The sequence below is a fragment of the Ctenopharyngodon idella genome, chromosome 4 (assembly GCF_019924925.1).
Source record: "Ctenopharyngodon idella isolate HZGC_01 chromosome 4, HZGC01, whole genome shotgun sequence".
In the NCBI taxonomy this organism is placed as follows: Eukaryota; Metazoa; Chordata; class Actinopteri; order Cypriniformes; family Xenocyprididae; genus Ctenopharyngodon; species Ctenopharyngodon idella.
In genome coordinates this window covers 14,840,569-14,857,214 of record NC_067223.1, presented here as the reverse complement: position 1 = coordinate 14,857,214, position 16,646 = coordinate 14,840,569, and the positions used below count along the sequence as shown (strand labels likewise).

Here is a 16,646-nt window from a genome sequence, read left to right as displayed (position 1 = left end):
TTTGTTCCACATGTGGGGCAATGATTTGTCTGATATAATCAGATGATCAAATGATTTTTTTTGTCATACAGTAACTCACAGAAGTGAGTACACCTCTCACATTTTTGTAAATATTTTATTATCCTTTCATGTGACAACACTGAAATGACACTTTGCTACAATGTAAAGTAGTGAGTGTACAGCCCAATGTCCCAATTTGGACATATTCACTTAGGGGTGTACTCACTTTTGTGGCCAGCAGGTTTAGACATTAATGGCTGTGTGTTGAGTTATTTTGAGGGGACAGCAAATTTACACTGTCATACAAGCTGTACACTCACTACTTTACAATATTTATTACAAAATGGCACAAAATCACACTTGTGGTGTTCCTGGTCAAAAATGACCGGCCTGCAGAAAAATAACTTAATCATTTGTTATGCTATTTTCTTAGCAAATATTAGATTCTGTCTTTTTGTCAACTTGTTTTCTTTAAATTAGGACAGGTTTTGTATTTATTTTTGAAACTGATTGATCATAGGACTCAGTGATTTGAGGATAAAGTTAATCTGTAATAGAAAGAAAGCCTGTAATACTCAAAATAGTTTGTGTACATGAACGTGTGTGTATATGCACGGATGCACGAGTATGCATGTATTCACACATGCAGAGGTCCGAGGCCTTTATTTTTGCTCGCCCCCATGTATATATGTGAACATGAACATGATGAACACGCTCCTGAACACTAATTGTTTCTCTGATTTTTGACTCCCCCATTCATTTTAAAATGGGCAGCCATTTTTGACCAATATAAGCTCAGATCAATGAGTCCTACGATCAGTCGGTTTCAAAAATAAATACAAAACCTGTCCTAATTTAAAGAAAACAAGTTGACAAAAAGATTAAATCCAATATTTGGTGATAAAATAGCGTAACAAGTAATTTATAAGCTGTTTTTGTAGGCCTGTCATTTTTAACCGGGAACACCACAAGTGTGACTTTGTGCCATTTTGTAATAAAAAACAAATGAAATAAAAACATTTCAGTAAAAACATTGCAATTTTTTTTTTACATATTTTTTGTAAAATTGACAATTTATCCACAAATAACTTTTTTTTCACTCAAAAACTGAGGTACAATGAGGCCTACGATCGATCTGTTCCAAAAAGAAATACAAAACCAGTCCTAATTGAAAGAAAACAAGCTGACAAAAAGATTGAATTCAATATTTGGTGATAATGTAGCATAATGAGAGAATTATAAGCAATTTTTTGTAGGCCGGTCATTTTTGACTGGGAACACCACAAGTGTTACAATGTGGGGAAAAACCCCACAAAAAATTACAAAAATTATCAAAGTTGTTAGAAGGCACAGGAAAATCCTGTCCGGGTCAAAATGACCCGAACACAACATGAGGGTTAACATTAGTTAATGCATTGGGTGTCAACTAACAATGAGAAAACCTAATATTTACACCATTTATTAAATAAATGTTAATTTAAATAATGTTCATTTTTGCACTATTTTTGTCTTGTTTTCCAGTACAAATGTCTAAAGCAAAATAACTTAAGATAAGTAATCGGAAATAATTATCAAAATTGAGTTTTTGCTTATAACAAGAAAAATGTCTGCCAATAGGGTAAGAAAAATAGTCTTGTTTTCCCTTTGAATTAAGTATATTTTTCTGACCCCCACTGACAGATATTTTTTTTCTTGTTATAAGCATAAACTCACTTAATTTAACAACATTTTTCAGCAAATAAGACTACATCTTATGTAATTTTGCTTCTCATCTTGATTTAAGAATGTTTAGATATTTGTACTAGAAAACAAGACCGAAATACTAAGTTAGAATTTTTTATTTTTTTTTGCAGTGTGTTCATTGTTAAAAAAAAATTATAATTTGAAACAATAAAAATATTAGTATACATAGAATTAAATATTAATCAAGCTTATTAAAATGCTGTGAAAGTATTTAATTTTTAGTTAATTATACATAATGTATTAACTGTTAGTGAACCAGTCCTTATTGTAAAGTGTTTAAAATATTCCTGTGAATTATAGATACTTGACAATTCACGAGAATATTTTGCATTGCAGAAATTAGAATTTGTGGGGTAAATGTGCTTAAAATGTCATAATGCAAAAAAAAAACCAAACAAACAAAAAAAACAAACAATCCCTTAATGCATAACTTAATTATCCCTTAATGCATTACTTAATTATTATTTTAATGAAATTGCATAAAAAATGTGCATCAAAGAGTTAATGTCCCTCCCTGTCCCAGTGGAAATGTAGCATTGTCTGAATGTAAACTTTCACTTTCAGTTCAAGCTGTTTCACTCGTATGCAAACAGGTTATGACTTCGCTGCAGGCAGTAAACACAGATAAAAATGAGCGGGACAGATATGAGTCTGGTAATCACAACCGTCACACAGAATGTGCCGCAGGAGGACAGCGCAGGGTCCCAGTCAGGAGTCCAGTTATAACCTACACAAACAGTCATGTTTAGGGACACTTTTATAGCAGTATGCTGTTGAAAAGATAATCAAAGTTACCCAGAAACACCTGAGTCGCTCTTACAAATGTCTGAATGGCATTGCATTTGCAATGTTTCTCAACTAGTTTTGCTTCAGAACCAAGATTTTGTCCGTTTTTTGTAATTGCATAAACAACGGAAATATGATTTCCAGTCTAGTTTTAGTGTCTCCATATGTTAGTTGGTTTTAGTGGTTTTATTCTCTCAAAGGCCAATAATGTGATGTAATGACATCACTGCAAAAAAAACCCTTTTGGAGCCTGTATTTTTAAGAGTGTATGTTCATTCTATTTAATGCATGTTTATGTGGTCTAGTGTTGTTTTGTTTATGGTTTAATGCCAAGTAATCTGCTTCCGGCATCAACAAAAGCATTTGTGCGCAGACACACAAACTTGTATGTATTGCGATGACAGTCAGACTTTATAATTGTGAGTGAACAGATGCTTTCTGGGGTCACTGTAAGTTCAGATTGCGAGATCAGGGTGTGTCTTACTCTGCAGTGCATCGCGGGTTGAGTTTCCTGTGAAAGAAAGAGAGATGTGAAGTACAACGGTTGTTGAGAAGGATAAGTATTTTTGTTACTGACACTTACGACAGAGTTTGTTTTCACACTTCTCTAGACCGCAGCCACTGCACGATGATCCTGTTCTATATGGATCCTTGCCAAAGTAATTTCCTCTGTTGTAAACAAGTATGACAGCACAGAAAATGCAGTTTCCTGTTTTTCATATAAAGGCTTTTATATAAAGTAAATGTTCATTTTGGGGATAAAATGCACCAGATTTAACTCATTTTTTAAGTCAGTTTAATATCATTTAAGTTAAACAGACTTGTACAGCTAATTTGATTATACTTAATGTAAGGCAGCAACCGAACGTGAGTTTTTAAATAGGTGGAAATTTTTACAGCCTCTGTTGATGGGTTAATGTTACTTTATGAATATGCTTGTTGATTTTTAATTAATGTTCATTTATAATGCATTATCTATTGTTAATTTATACATCTTGAGATGTTAAAAATATGGGTGACACTTTACTATAAGGTTTCATTAATTAACATTAGCAAACTACTTTAGTTAACAAACTAATATTGAAAAATACTTCTGCAGGACAGTTATATTTGTTCACATTAGTTAATGCACTAATATGAACAATTAGATTTTTACTAATATTAACAAGGATTAATAAAGGATTAATAAATATTAATATATATATATTTACATTATCTAATGTTAACGAACTGTAAAGTGTTACCAAAATGTGTATAGCATTTTTTTTATTTGTACATCATTCTTGGAATGTTTTTTTCTGAAACATTTTCATTGGATGTTCGCCTAGCATTTTTTGTTTCAGAACGTTCCGAGAACATTTAAACGTAACATTCCCGTAATGTTTGAGGATAAGAATGTTTCCTTAACAGTCTCATAAACAAACATTTTTAAAACATAAAAACAAAACAGAGAACATTCAGAGAGAACATTTTTGCTAACGTTCTTACATAAAACATATTTTTCTTAGCTGGGATTAACAAATTGAATTTTATTGTATTACTGCATTTCGTAATTAACTGGCCAACTGGTAAAAAACACCATATTTTTTATTTAGCTTGCGAAGCTGATTTTTACTGGTGTTTGGTGCACTGAAGTGTTGATGTGTTTGTTTTCATACTTACGCTGTTGCATAGTTGCACACAAATATGATTCCTGGCTCTGTAGAGAAACGTGTTTTAGCCACTCCGTTTGGACAGGCCTGCGTGGCACAACCAACCTTGTACGTATCTGCCCAAACAACCTTTATGTGCAGAAAACAAGCGATAGAGAAGTTTTATTCACTTATGTTTGAACGTGTGAGTGTTTGGTTAAGCATTAAACAGATCTGAGTGTGTACCTGTGTGTAGTGACCGCACTCTTTTCCTTTCACACACTGGTTTGGCTTTTCCGCATAGTAATTGTAATGTTTGACCTCATCCGCCCATAATTTCACTGCAGATTTCACTGTGAAACTGGTATATGGATATCCAGCCCAGATGTTTTCACCCACAGAAGTGAATGTAGGGTGCATCCTCCTCACCTCCTTAAGATAAATGTTGTGTTTAAAGACGCAGAATCTCGCCCAGGCCCGCGCCGTCACCGCCAGCCCTGCATCCCACGTCTGCACACACACACATACGCTTATATTGGCTTGTAATGCTTAATGTTGATGCTCTACACCTGATTTAATCTTATGACTGATCCGTAGACCCACATGCAAACTGTTCTACTACACTATTTGGAAATTCTGTTCATTCTCTGCTGAGAGAACATCTTAAATTAGCCTCAAAATAGTTTGCTGGTCTAGAGGATTTTGGGAGCTTAATGTTCAACTTTTAAGGCTGGGAGACCAATTTAAACCAGCTAAGACCAGTAAATCAACATAGGCTACTTTTTTTCCCAGCAGGACAAGGACATACATGTTACTTCCATAATCTGGTGAAACAGGAGAAAAATATGTAACAGGATTTTATGAGGGATTAAAGTAGATACTGAAAAGCTAATTTGAAAAGATCATTCAAAATATGAATAAATAATACTGAATACACCACATACACAGTACATGTAGGTGATGAAGCTCAATATGCTGATGAACATTTTAAATTATTTAATGTTTCAGTTTTGCAAACATTATGGTGCAATAAAAACTACTTCTGTGGTAGAAATACATTAAAATCTTCATCCATTGCATTGACTCAAGTTAACCTGGTGAGAACCAGTGAAGAGGGAAGTGATTTAACCCACAATGCAGCGTGGTATGCAACTGATGTGACAATTTTATGAGGAACTGATTTGATCCTGAGAAGCAGTCAAGTGGATCAAAAATGATTCATGATGTCTCACAGATGGACTGTGACCTATGACCTATGAAAGTGCATGCACGCACACACACACACACACAATCTAGATGCCGGCAAAATAACATCAGTTATAGTAGATTGTAGAGTGTGGGTACTTTTCTGTTTATGTGGTGTCATATGCCATTTGTGGCCCTCTGCTTAGTTTAATTGTTTTGTTATATAATTTTCTTTTCTTTTGTTGATTGTTTTGTTTCAGTGTTTAATGTTTTAATGTTTACAAACATTAACAGTTTATTTCCCCCATGTAACAGACTAACATATACATATAAAACACTGTTGTACTTACATTGTGTGTCACTTCTCAATGGCCAAACCTGTGTGCAGCGAAAGCTGCCATTTTTAAAAGCTTAAAAATGCCATTTTGCCCAGTAGGCACTTCCATTTTTAGTGACATCACAGGGGGGAAATAAGCAAAACTAGAATTTCTCATGGTTTTCTGTTTGCAATGTTTGTTATTCATTCAATAGTGTGATGCATTTGTTACATGTTAATACCATTTATTTTGTGTATTTGTGTAGTTTTATGATGCTTTACAATTATAATTAATCTCCACATGGTATGTTCTAGTGTGGGAGGAGCCTAACTCTATAAATGGCCCCTGGTAGCCATTTTAGAAAAAAAAAATAGTTTGGAGTGTTGAGCAGTTTGTGTGTGGAAGTACTTTGCTGTATTTTTGGGCCTGGATATTGGCATTGCCAAAATACACACGTGAATGTCTTATAAATTTGTGTATGTACAGGTGCTGGTCATATAATTAGAATATCATCAAAAAGTTGATTTATTTCACTAATTCCATTCAAAAAGTGAAACTTGTATATTATATTCATTCATTACACACAGACTGATATATTTCAAATGTTTATTTCTTTTCATTTTGATGATTATAACTGACAACTAAGGAAAATCCCAAATTCAGTATCTCAGAAAATTAGAATATTACTTAAGACCAATACAAAGAAAGGATTTTTAGAAATCTTGGCCAACTGAAAAGTATGAACATGAAAAATATGAGCATGTACAGCACTCAATACTTTTGCCTGAATTACTGCAGCAATGCGGCGTGGCATGGAGTCGATCAGTCTGTGGCACTGCTCAGGTGTTATAAGAGCCCAGGTTGCTCTGATAGTGGCCAGAGAACATAACTTTGGACCACTCAGCAGCAGTCCAGTCCTTTTTGTCTTTAGCCCAGGCGAGATGCTTCTGACGCTGTCTGTTGTTCAAGAGTGGCTTGACACAAGGAATGCGACAGCTGAAACCCATGTCTTGCATACGTCTGTGCGTAGTGGTTCTTGAAGCACTGACTCCAGCTGCAGTCCACTCTTTGTGAATCTCCCCCACATTTTTGAATGGGTTTTGTTTCACAATCTTCTCCAGGGTGCGGTTATCCCTATTGCTTGTACACTTTTTTTTCTCTACCACATCTTTTCCTTCCCTTCGCCTCTCTATTAATGTGCTTGGACACAGAGCTCTGTGAACAGCCAGCCTCTCTTGCAATGACCTTTTGTGTCTTGCCCTCCTTGTGCAAGGTGTCAATGGTCGTCTTTTGGACAACTGTCAAGTCAGCAGTCTTCCCCATGATTGTGTAGCCTACAGAACTAGACTGAGAGACAATTTAAAGGCCTTTGCAGGTGTTTTGAGTTAATTAGCTGATTAGAGTGTGGCACCAGGTGTCTTCAATATTGAATCTTTTCACAATATTCTAATTTTCTGAGATACTGAATTTGGGATTTTCCTTAGTTGTCAGTTATAATCATCAAAATTAAAAGAAATAAACATTTGAAATGTATCAGTCTGTGTGTAATGAATGAATATATTATACAAGTTTCACTTTTTGAATGGAATTAGTGAAATAAATCAACTTTTTGATAATATTCTAATTATATGACCAGCACCTGTATGTGTGTGTGTGTATATATATATATATATATATATATTGGACTTTATTGCTTTGCTTTAGTTTTGTCACTTTATATATTTTTGTTTTTGCTTAGGAACCACAATTTTTGCACCAAAATAAACACCCTGGATTGTATATTCTCTTCCATCGTCATTGATTTTACACCTTCACCGCCGGTATACCCTAACAACGTCCTATGAAAATGAAAGGCGTAGCAAGTTATTACTTTTTGATTACAAAAACAAACATTTTTATCATTTGGAGTAATGTGTGCCAATTAGTTATGCACTATAAGACCAGGAACAGGTATGAAGACACATGCTCCTTTCACACAGCAATCCCGGTAAATTAAAGTAAAATTACCAGAATGACATAAATGTGCTGTTCACACACAAGCAATGGCGTTCCGTCTTTTTACTGGTGGGCTATGAGATACAGTTCACACATCAGTTTAAAAATCATCATAGATGATCTTTAAACGCTTCTTAGTAGAAGTACTTTAGTTTAATTTTAGTTACTTTTTTTTTTTTTTTTTTCACTTCTGAGTGACAGGCGTAAGGGGATGATCACAATGTGGTTTTGCTGTTAAAAACACAAGATGAAACTGCAGAGCCGCAGCGCTGATGAACAGAAAAGATGACAAGATAGTTGCAACGGTCAGACGTTTGTCTAGTATGGAATGTCAGTAGGGCCCTAAAAGTCATGACCATTTTCACAATCACAATAGAAATTGTGTAAGGTTAATTACAGATTTCTCCAAATAGTACTTTTATGTACACTTATACTGTAGCATATTTCTGAAGCCAAATTTGTTTACTGTAAAGTAAATTGATATCCTGTTTCCAGCAGACGGCCGTATGCATCGATTTGCAGTGGAAGAGTTTTACATGTTTTGACCCTATTGGCCTTCCATAGTCTAGCGCATGTTTACACAGAAAAACAAGCTTTATGATTGGCCCAAAGCAGACTTCGCACTAAGCAGACTTCTTACGTCAGTTCATTCAGACCTCATACGTGCTCATACCAGTAATCTTCATTCTTTGTTCACATACAGCATCATACTGGTAATGTTACAACTTCTCAGTTGCCAGAACTGATTTAAAAGACTATATTTGTGAAAGTGGCTACTAAATTTTGACTTGAATCTGATGATGCTTTCAGCTACCAGTAACTTCCAGATCTGTTTAACACTGATCTCAGATCAGAGACATCAAAAACATCTCATATTTACCATGTAGCGCATGTCGCTGGCCGGGGGTTCCACGTTGGTGCGGTGCATGTTGTGTTCTCTCACACATTCTTCAGTAAACGCTGGATCCTTGATATCAAAGAAAGGCTCACTGGAGACCACTTTTAGCAGAGCTGTGACGGAGATCAGAACTTGAATAAAGTCACTCATCACTGAGTTTGACTGACGAATGAGAGAGAAAGGTTCCTGTTAGTGTGATGTTGGACTATTTTTTATTAACTTCTGCTTTTGCTCTCTGATTCAGAGGAAATATTTTTTTTGTCAAAGTCAAAACCTCTGTATCAGGTTACATCAGCTGCATACCACGCTGCATTGTGGGTTAAACCACTTCCTTATCCCACTTGTTCTTACCAGGTTAACTTGAGTCAATGCAATGGATGAAGATTTTAATGTTATAATAGATTAGTCTGGTATTTCTACCACAGAAGTAGTTTTTATTGTGCAGTCATGTTTGAAAAACTGAAACATTAAATAATGTAAGATGTTCATCAGCATATTGAGCTTCATCACCTGCATGTACTATATGTGGTGTAACTGAAGATTGCATGTCGCCTTGTTTCCTGTTTCCGATGTTTTTCCTCTCAACGGTTATTGTTAACTAAAAAAAAAAAAAAAAAAAAACCTTGACAACTACCTGTAATAAAATAAGTTGAAATTGAAGTGAAATTGACATACTAAAATTACTAAAACTGAAATAAAAATAAAGTTAAATAGAAATACAAAAAACGAATAAAAATTATAAATGAAATTAAAAATAACCTAAAATTAAAATAACCTAAAATATATAAAGTACATACATTTTTAGAATATTTTAATATATTAGTAATACTATAAAATACTACTAAAATAACACTGATGTCTAATGTAGTTTATATTTTGCATATTTTATTTTTTATTACGGCGGGGTTAAAAAATCTGAAACTAAAAGTGAAAATCCTTTTTTCAGTGAACATGTTTTCTTTTTTCATTATAAATTATATTATCAGAATAAAAGTTAAGAATTAATTAGAAGAATTAGAAATGTTGCCATGGCAATTAACGGAAATAAATTAAGTTTAAATTGAAGTACTAAAATTACTAAAACTAAAAATAAGGCTAAATGGAAATATAACAAAATTTATAAAAATGACAAAAGCAACTAAAATTAAAATGAAAACATAAAAATAAATAAAATTTTAAAATATTAATAACTTTATAGTTTATTAATACATATTAATAAACTGTAATAGTAATACTAAAATAACACTGATGTCTATGTAGTTTATATTTCAGTGGGGTTTTTTCATTTTTTTTATTCATCTTTTTTTATTCATTACAAATTATATTATCAGAAGTTTGAGTGAAAAGTTGAATATAAATATGAAACATTTCTTCCTGATTTTATGCCATTTTTAATATATCTCTGGGTTTAAATAATTTTTTTAAATAACAGATTTTTATTGTTTTCTCAGATTTTTGGACTCTGTGACTGTTGATATGTAATTTTTTTTTATTAAAAAGTGCTCTTAAAGCATATATTTGCTAAATGCTTTTTTACAGTAATTCAAGTAGTTGATTATAAAGTGATCAGTGTCTCGGTTTTCCAGTGTTTAGTGACTCGTGCTAAAATGTGAATTTAAATTGTCTCCCAAACACCAGCAACCGAAAACAAACAAACAATCATTTCAAACCCATTTCATAAATTTAAGTGTTTTAGCACACACGCAAATTTTCAACACCAGTCCACGGGAGGCTTTTCAGAGAGCAAAAAAGAAAAGAAAAGACAGAAAGAAAAAAACCAAAATGGTAACAATGCTAATTAAAGCTGCAAGCAGCGATGAAAGGGCCCTCGCACCCGGGCTCACTGCCACCCGTTGGCCTTATGAAAACAGTGAACAGTGGGCGACATGCATGTGAGCGTGTAAATACCGGAGAATTATGGCAAAGTCATTTCAAAGTACCGTACAGTTACTTTGACTGTAACTGAATATTGCCATGTAGATGTCTCCAGGCCAGGACTCTAATAAAACATGTGAAGTTTGGGGCAGATCAGACATTGTATGACTGAGTTACAACAACTTCCTGTTTCATGGCGAAACATCAAACTTTGTCAGGCCGCCACGGACACGCCCTTCAGTGAAAACTCTAGATTTTCGCAATTTAACATCACTAAGGCCTTTAGATTAGACTGACCAAAAATGATGTTAATCTGATACAATACAACGTGTGGAAATGGCAAAAACTGACACAATTTTTCAGAGAAAATTCAAAATATCTCACTTCCTGTTGGGTTTACAGATTTTGCACCCAGGGGCTTTTTTGTAGGTATTGGGCTGTTACATCTCTCTACCAAATTTCATACCGCTTAATGGAAATTTTGTTGGTGGCGCTATCGAGGCATTTTGCCACACCTAATTCTGAAACCCATATCAGATGTAAATTGTCACCACTTCTGACGCGTGTGCAAGGTTTCATGAGTTTTCGAGCATGTTTAGGCCCTCAAAAATGCGATTCATTTTGGAGAAGAAGAAGAATTGGCTGAGCAATTACAATACTGCCCTAATAATACTGACCTATATGCCTACTGACCAATTCAGAAAACAGTGGTGACACATGATTCTTTAGACATTTAAACACAAATTTAAGATAATTAAAATCAACAAAACTATCAAGGCTCAGAAGGTTATGCTTTCTTAAAACAACACAATGATGCCATCTCATGGGTTTCTGGTCCATAACTTTTATTGCCTGTTTTAGTCCCTTCTAATATCACGAAAACAATTTAGGATTGGTTTGACCTTCTTACAGATGTACTTAATATGACCAACCTGGTCTCATGGAAAGACATATTTGTGGGAACATTCTTGCAAGTCACAAAATACGTACCAATACGTACATATAGGTGCAGTTTCCAACATAAATGTACACTAGAGGCAGTAAAACAGCAAGCACTTTTAATCGTTATGATTCACATCTCCTTGCACAATATTATGTTATGATCTCAAAACGCTTTTACCAAAGTGCACGATTTGTAAACAAATACATTTTGGACTTTGCATTGCTTAACCAGCTCCATATGTTTCGCTTTTCTGACATAAGTTTGCTCGGTAACTCAGCTGATACAGAGTTGTACTTAGGATGTGAAAGCCTTGGGTACGAATCCCCTGAAAGATGTGTCATGGTAAAAGAACTCAAAGATGAGAGATCAAAAACAAGCTAAAATGGCATGATTACAAATGCTTTTTATGTCACATTTGTTTTTGTTACCACTATCGGGTAAGTTTAGGTGTAGTGTTGGTGGCACGTTATTTTTAAATGTAATGGAGCATTAGCGCCACTCACCGGACATTTCAAATCAGAATTGCGGTGATACGTATAAAAACAACGTAATAAAAACGTTCACGTTCATCTGTTTCGGAAAAAAACTCAACATGCTTTTAGCGCCACTCAGTGGACATTTCACACTGAAACTGTCACGAAACGTACATGGTGCGACACATTTTCGTTTTGCACATTGTACATTGTAAACAACAGAGGGCCAAGTACAGAACCTTGCGGTACTCCCATGTTGTTTGTCTGCAGAGGTGACTTTACCCCATTGACCTTGACACATTGCTGTCTTCCACCCAAATAAGACCAAACTACATGACAATAATACAGCAAACTTAACCTGATGTAAAGAGACATAAAACTACTGTGGAAAAAATATAAAGAAAATCAGATGCCAGGGAAAACAAACAATTGTACTGTTTAGCATCATTATGTACAATTATTTGAGCACAGAATCAAGTATTTCGGAGAAACACAATACATTTTTATTATTTTTTAATTATTTTTAAGATGTATGATTGAGCAGCATCAGTATCACACCCTCAGACCCCCGAAACCACATAAATAAGGGTGTATCCCAGAAAAATGACAATGATAACCATAATGTGTGTGTGGGTGTGTGTGTGCACTCACTGATTGATCTACAATAAAGTCCTTCCACCAGTTTCGCAAACAAGGCTTAAGCTAGTCCTAGACTAAAATGCATGTTTGAGCTGTTTCAATGGAAAGTAACTTGCACTGACATACCTTAAAATATGCCAGTGTTATTGTTTTGCTTAAGATGCACACCAATAATGTTTTTTTCTAGGGTACTTTTATTTCAATTCAATTCAATTCACATTTATTTGTATAGCGCTTTTCACGATACATATCGTTTCAAAGCAGCTTTACAGAGAATGCATGTCAACATTACAATTTGGAGACTGCAGTTAGCTAATAATGTAATAATTTAGGCGATTAACATACAATCACTGTTAGCAATGTAATTGGAGGTAGAAGCAAAGAGCTCCTGGAAAAATGAATTACATATTAACAATAATTAGGATTTATAGAATGTGAATGTGCGTGTTGATCCAGATGTTGCATCTTCTGAAGTCATCGCAGGAGTTGGCGCCGTCTCTTCCAAAGTTTTAGTCATCTGAGGCATTTAAGTGGCTTTTTATAAAAGCCACTTAAATACCCTAATTGACCTAAGGCCTAATCCTGACTTAAGGCCTAAGCCCTGTCTGTGAAACTGGGGCCTTATATAGTAGAGTGTATTCAGGTTTCAGGCCATGCTCCCATTAGGAGGACATGCTGATATCCTTGTAATTAGAAACACTAGCATACTAATAATTTTTGGTCACACTTTATATTAGGTGACTTTACCTACTAAATTTGCATCAAATAATATATATTTAATATATAATATAAAATAATATTGTGTTGGTGTAACGCAAAACACAATTGCAAGCAGGTATCTTTAAAAATATAAGTATATATGTATGTACACAGTAAGTGCATTGTATCAAATGATTAAAGGATTAGTTCACTTTGAAATGAAAATTACCCCAAGCTTTACTCACCCTCAAGCCATCCTAGGTGTATGTGACTTTGTTGCTATGGGTTTTCCCCATCAATAATCAAAGCTAGTGTGTCGATTTAATTAAAAATCTATATATTATATATTTTAAAATATTACATAATTCACCAATGCCGGTTTGTCATGTATAACACCCCAACCAATCGTGATCTGGCACAACAAGTTCAAATTTCATTGAACAACGTGAAGTGGAAATTACATGGACAGACGAGCGATTTCTGCTGTTTGTCTCATTTTATAAATCAAAATGCATCGCTGACAAAATGGATGTTAACGGACTACAAAGCCAAAAGTAGTGTTCAATTCATTTAGTGCTGATACACCGTTTACTATTTGATGGAACTATCATAGTTAATGAAGCCCAAGTGCCACCTACAGGCCTATTATGTAAAGTGTAGGCTGGCGAAATGGTGACAAGAAAGGACTTTATTATATTACCATTTTTGATAATTATTAGCTTATGTGGCATTATGAAATAAGCCTTATGCTCATCAAGCCTGCATTTATCTAATCAAAAACAGCAATATATATTTTAAAAAATATTATTACAATTTAAAATAATGGTTTTCTATTTGAATATACTTTAAAATGTAGTTTATTCCTGTGATCAAAGCTGAATTTTCAGCATCATTACTCCAGTCTTCAGTGTCACATGATCCTTCAGCAATCATTCTAATATGCTGTTTAATTTTCGAAAAGGGAAAGTGGAAACAGTTGTGCTGCTTAATATTTTTTATAACATGCTGTGATCCTTTTTTTCAGGATTCTTTGATTTAAAAATGTTAAAAATAACAGCATTTATTCAAAATAGAAATCTTTTCTAACAAATTGCCTTTACACCACCTACTATGTGGCCTTTATACCCTTAAGTTATAATAATTTTTAAACCAATATCACTCTAAGTAAATAAAATACAGTGTACATGCCATGCTATATTTGATGAGTATGGTGCCAATTTTATTGTTTCCACCAAACAATATTCTTGAAGATTTCTTTAGGTCTTGTCTCAGACCCAACCTTATGTGAAACTTGTCTTGGACTCCAACCTCTCTGGTCTCGGTCTTGACTCAGACTCGAATGAGCTGTTCTCGACTACAACGCTAAATCCATCCATCATAAACATATTCCACATGGCTCCGGGGGGTTAATAAAGGCATTCTGAAGCGAAGCGATGCGCTTGTGTAAAACAGTATCCATATTTAACAAGTTATGAAGTAAAATATTTAGCTTCCGCCAGACCGCCTTCCATATTCAACGTACAAAGAAAGCTGAATACAGTTCTCAAAGCTTATGCTATGTTCTACGCCTTTCTTATTCAACTTACGGAAAAAGTGTAACTGATGTAACGCCAGTTTACACTTTCTTCGTAACTTCAATACGGAAGGCGGTCTGGCGGAAGCTAAATATCTAGATATTTTACTTTATAACTTGTTAAATATGGATATTTTTTTAAACAAATGCATCGCTTCGCTTCAGAAGGCCTTTATTAACCCCTCGGAGCCACGTGGAGTACGTTTATAATGGATGGATGCACCATCTTCAGCTTCTTGATCACTATCACTGCCATTATAAAGCTCGGATGCGACAGGATATTTATTAATATTTCTCAGATTGTGTTCATCAGAAAGAAGAAAGTCATATACATCTAGGATGGCTTGAGGGATAGTAAAGCTTGGGCTAATTTAATTTCAAAGTGAACTAATCCTTTAAATGATTTTATTAAAGTGCCCCTATTATATATTATTGGTTTTTGAAAATTACCTTTCATGTGGTGTGTAACATAAATCTAAATGAATGAAAACACCCTGCAAAGTTTTAAATTGAATTAGGAAATTATATACTGATAATATACAACAATGCCAAGGTCTCTGGAAAGAGGTTTGGTTAAGTGATATTTACGTTCCACGTTGTGCTGGGTGACAATGCAGTGGGGAGAGGAGCCAGAATCTGTCTTGAACACGAAGCTCTGCGGGATGCTGATCTCCTGGAGCACCAAAGGGTCCTAAAATCTGGAACACGCAGATGAGGCCCTGGCGTAGGTGCAGAAGGTCCTTAACAATCTGGAACACGCAGACAAAGGTACCTTGGAAGCAAGGTTTTCTCTCCTGAGCTTAACCTTGTTGCAAATGTCGTTACTGTCTCACTGGACGGAAACTCTGAACGTAGTGTTTGTTAATGTCTCTTTCCTCACAGGCTGGAGGCTCAGAACGTGGTCGTCTCTGCTGCCTCACAAGCTGTAGACTCAGATCGTGGGACCTGTTGTTGTCTCTCTGGATGGACCAGAGGCTCAGAACGGTGTTGTATCTGTTAGTGTCTCAGCTTCGCAAGCCGGGACTCAGAACGGCATACCTGTTAATGTCTCACTCCTTACAGAGTTGAGACCCAGAACGGTATATCTGTTATGTCTTTCCCCTTTGAAGGGCAGACTCAGAACGGTGTATCTGTTAATGTCTATCCTCGTGCAGGACAGACTCAGAACAAGGAATGTCTGTTGAAAGGGTACCTTTATCCCTTTCTGATGAGGAGGAGATTGCAATTTGGCGCTTCTCCATTCGAGTGCTGTGATTGGCTGCTGGCATCAGAGGGGACACACACAGTGTGTTTCACCCTTCTTTCCCCTGTGGAACTCATTTGCATAAAGCACAAAGTTGGAAGTCTTTACAGTTTCTTTAAAGTTTACCAATGCATTTCTCACTTTCCAAACCACCACCAGAATACCTTTGGCAATATTCTAAACAAATAGAGACTAAACATGATGGAAGAAGATTGAACTGTCATGCTTTCATTCAATTGTACATTAACAGCTGAATCTGTGTAATAAATAGCTGTCACTGAGAATACTTATTCCTGTGAATAAGTATGAAATGGATGTGTAGTTTGCATCAGTTCTAAGGTTTTCAAACATAGTTTTGAATGGCTTTGGATGGATCTTTGTGATCTCTCTTTGTTTCACCCATTGCTGCTGAGGTCCCAAGGAATTTTTATGGCAGTCTCTGGCCAGCCTTAGGAAGTAGTCTCTAGATGGGTGAAGGGCAGAAACTGCATGTGGACCAATGAGAAGTCCTGTCCTTCCCAGGCTTGGTACAAGAGGTCTTCTTATGTAAACCTGTTGTAGGAGACCCCAAAAACAATATTAGGAACATTAAAAAAGGCATAATGGGGCACTTTAAAAATTGTAAAAATGCAGAAAGTTTTCTGTC

At 35.1% G+C, this 16,646-nt stretch overlaps 2 protein-coding genes across 5 annotated transcripts in view; both read right to left on the bottom strand.

Annotated features, from left to right (window-relative positions):
* Positions 1-96: 96 nt before the first annotated feature.
* glipr1a (GLI pathogenesis-related 1a) lies at positions 97-8,864 on the bottom strand. The gene is made up of 6 exons (XM_051892459.1): positions 8,538-8,864; positions 4,407-4,670; positions 4,192-4,310; positions 3,113-3,198; positions 3,014-3,040; positions 97-2,470 (listed from the first exon to the last, which is right to left on the bottom strand). Exons 1-6 carry the CDS (start codon positions 8,703-8,705, stop codon positions 2,319-2,321), a joined length of 816 nt encoding a protein of 271 aa, XP_051748419.1. The 5' UTR covers positions 8,706-8,864; the 3' UTR covers positions 97-2,318.
* A 2,610-nt stretch (positions 8,865-11,474) lies between these two features.
* LOC127511545 (cytidine monophosphate-N-acetylneuraminic acid hydroxylase-like) overlaps positions 11,475-16,646 on the bottom strand; it is a 28,340-nt gene continuing 23,168 nt past the window's right edge. For all 4 annotated transcript variants that reach the window (XR_007930059.1, XM_051892455.1, XM_051892453.1 and 1 more), the window contains exon 16: positions 11,475-16,552. The gene's annotated coding sequence lies outside the window, so the exon portion shown is untranslated. The remainder of the gene's footprint in view (positions 16,553-16,646) is intronic.

Bases quoted from the DNA above. Each gene is read 5' to 3' on its own strand.
- glipr1a (XM_051892459.1), bottom strand. From the start codon at position 8,705: ATGAGTGACTTTATTCAAGTTCTGATCTCCGTCACAGCTCTGCTAAAA. The intron at 4,311-4,406 runs GTACACACTCAG...CTGCACATAAAG, and splicing joins AGTGCGGTCACTACACACAG to GTTGTTTGGGCAGATACGTA. The intron at 3,041-3,112 runs GTAAGTGTCAGT...TTTCTTTCACAG, and splicing joins GTGTGAAAACAAACTCTGTC to GAAACTCAACCCGCGATGCA.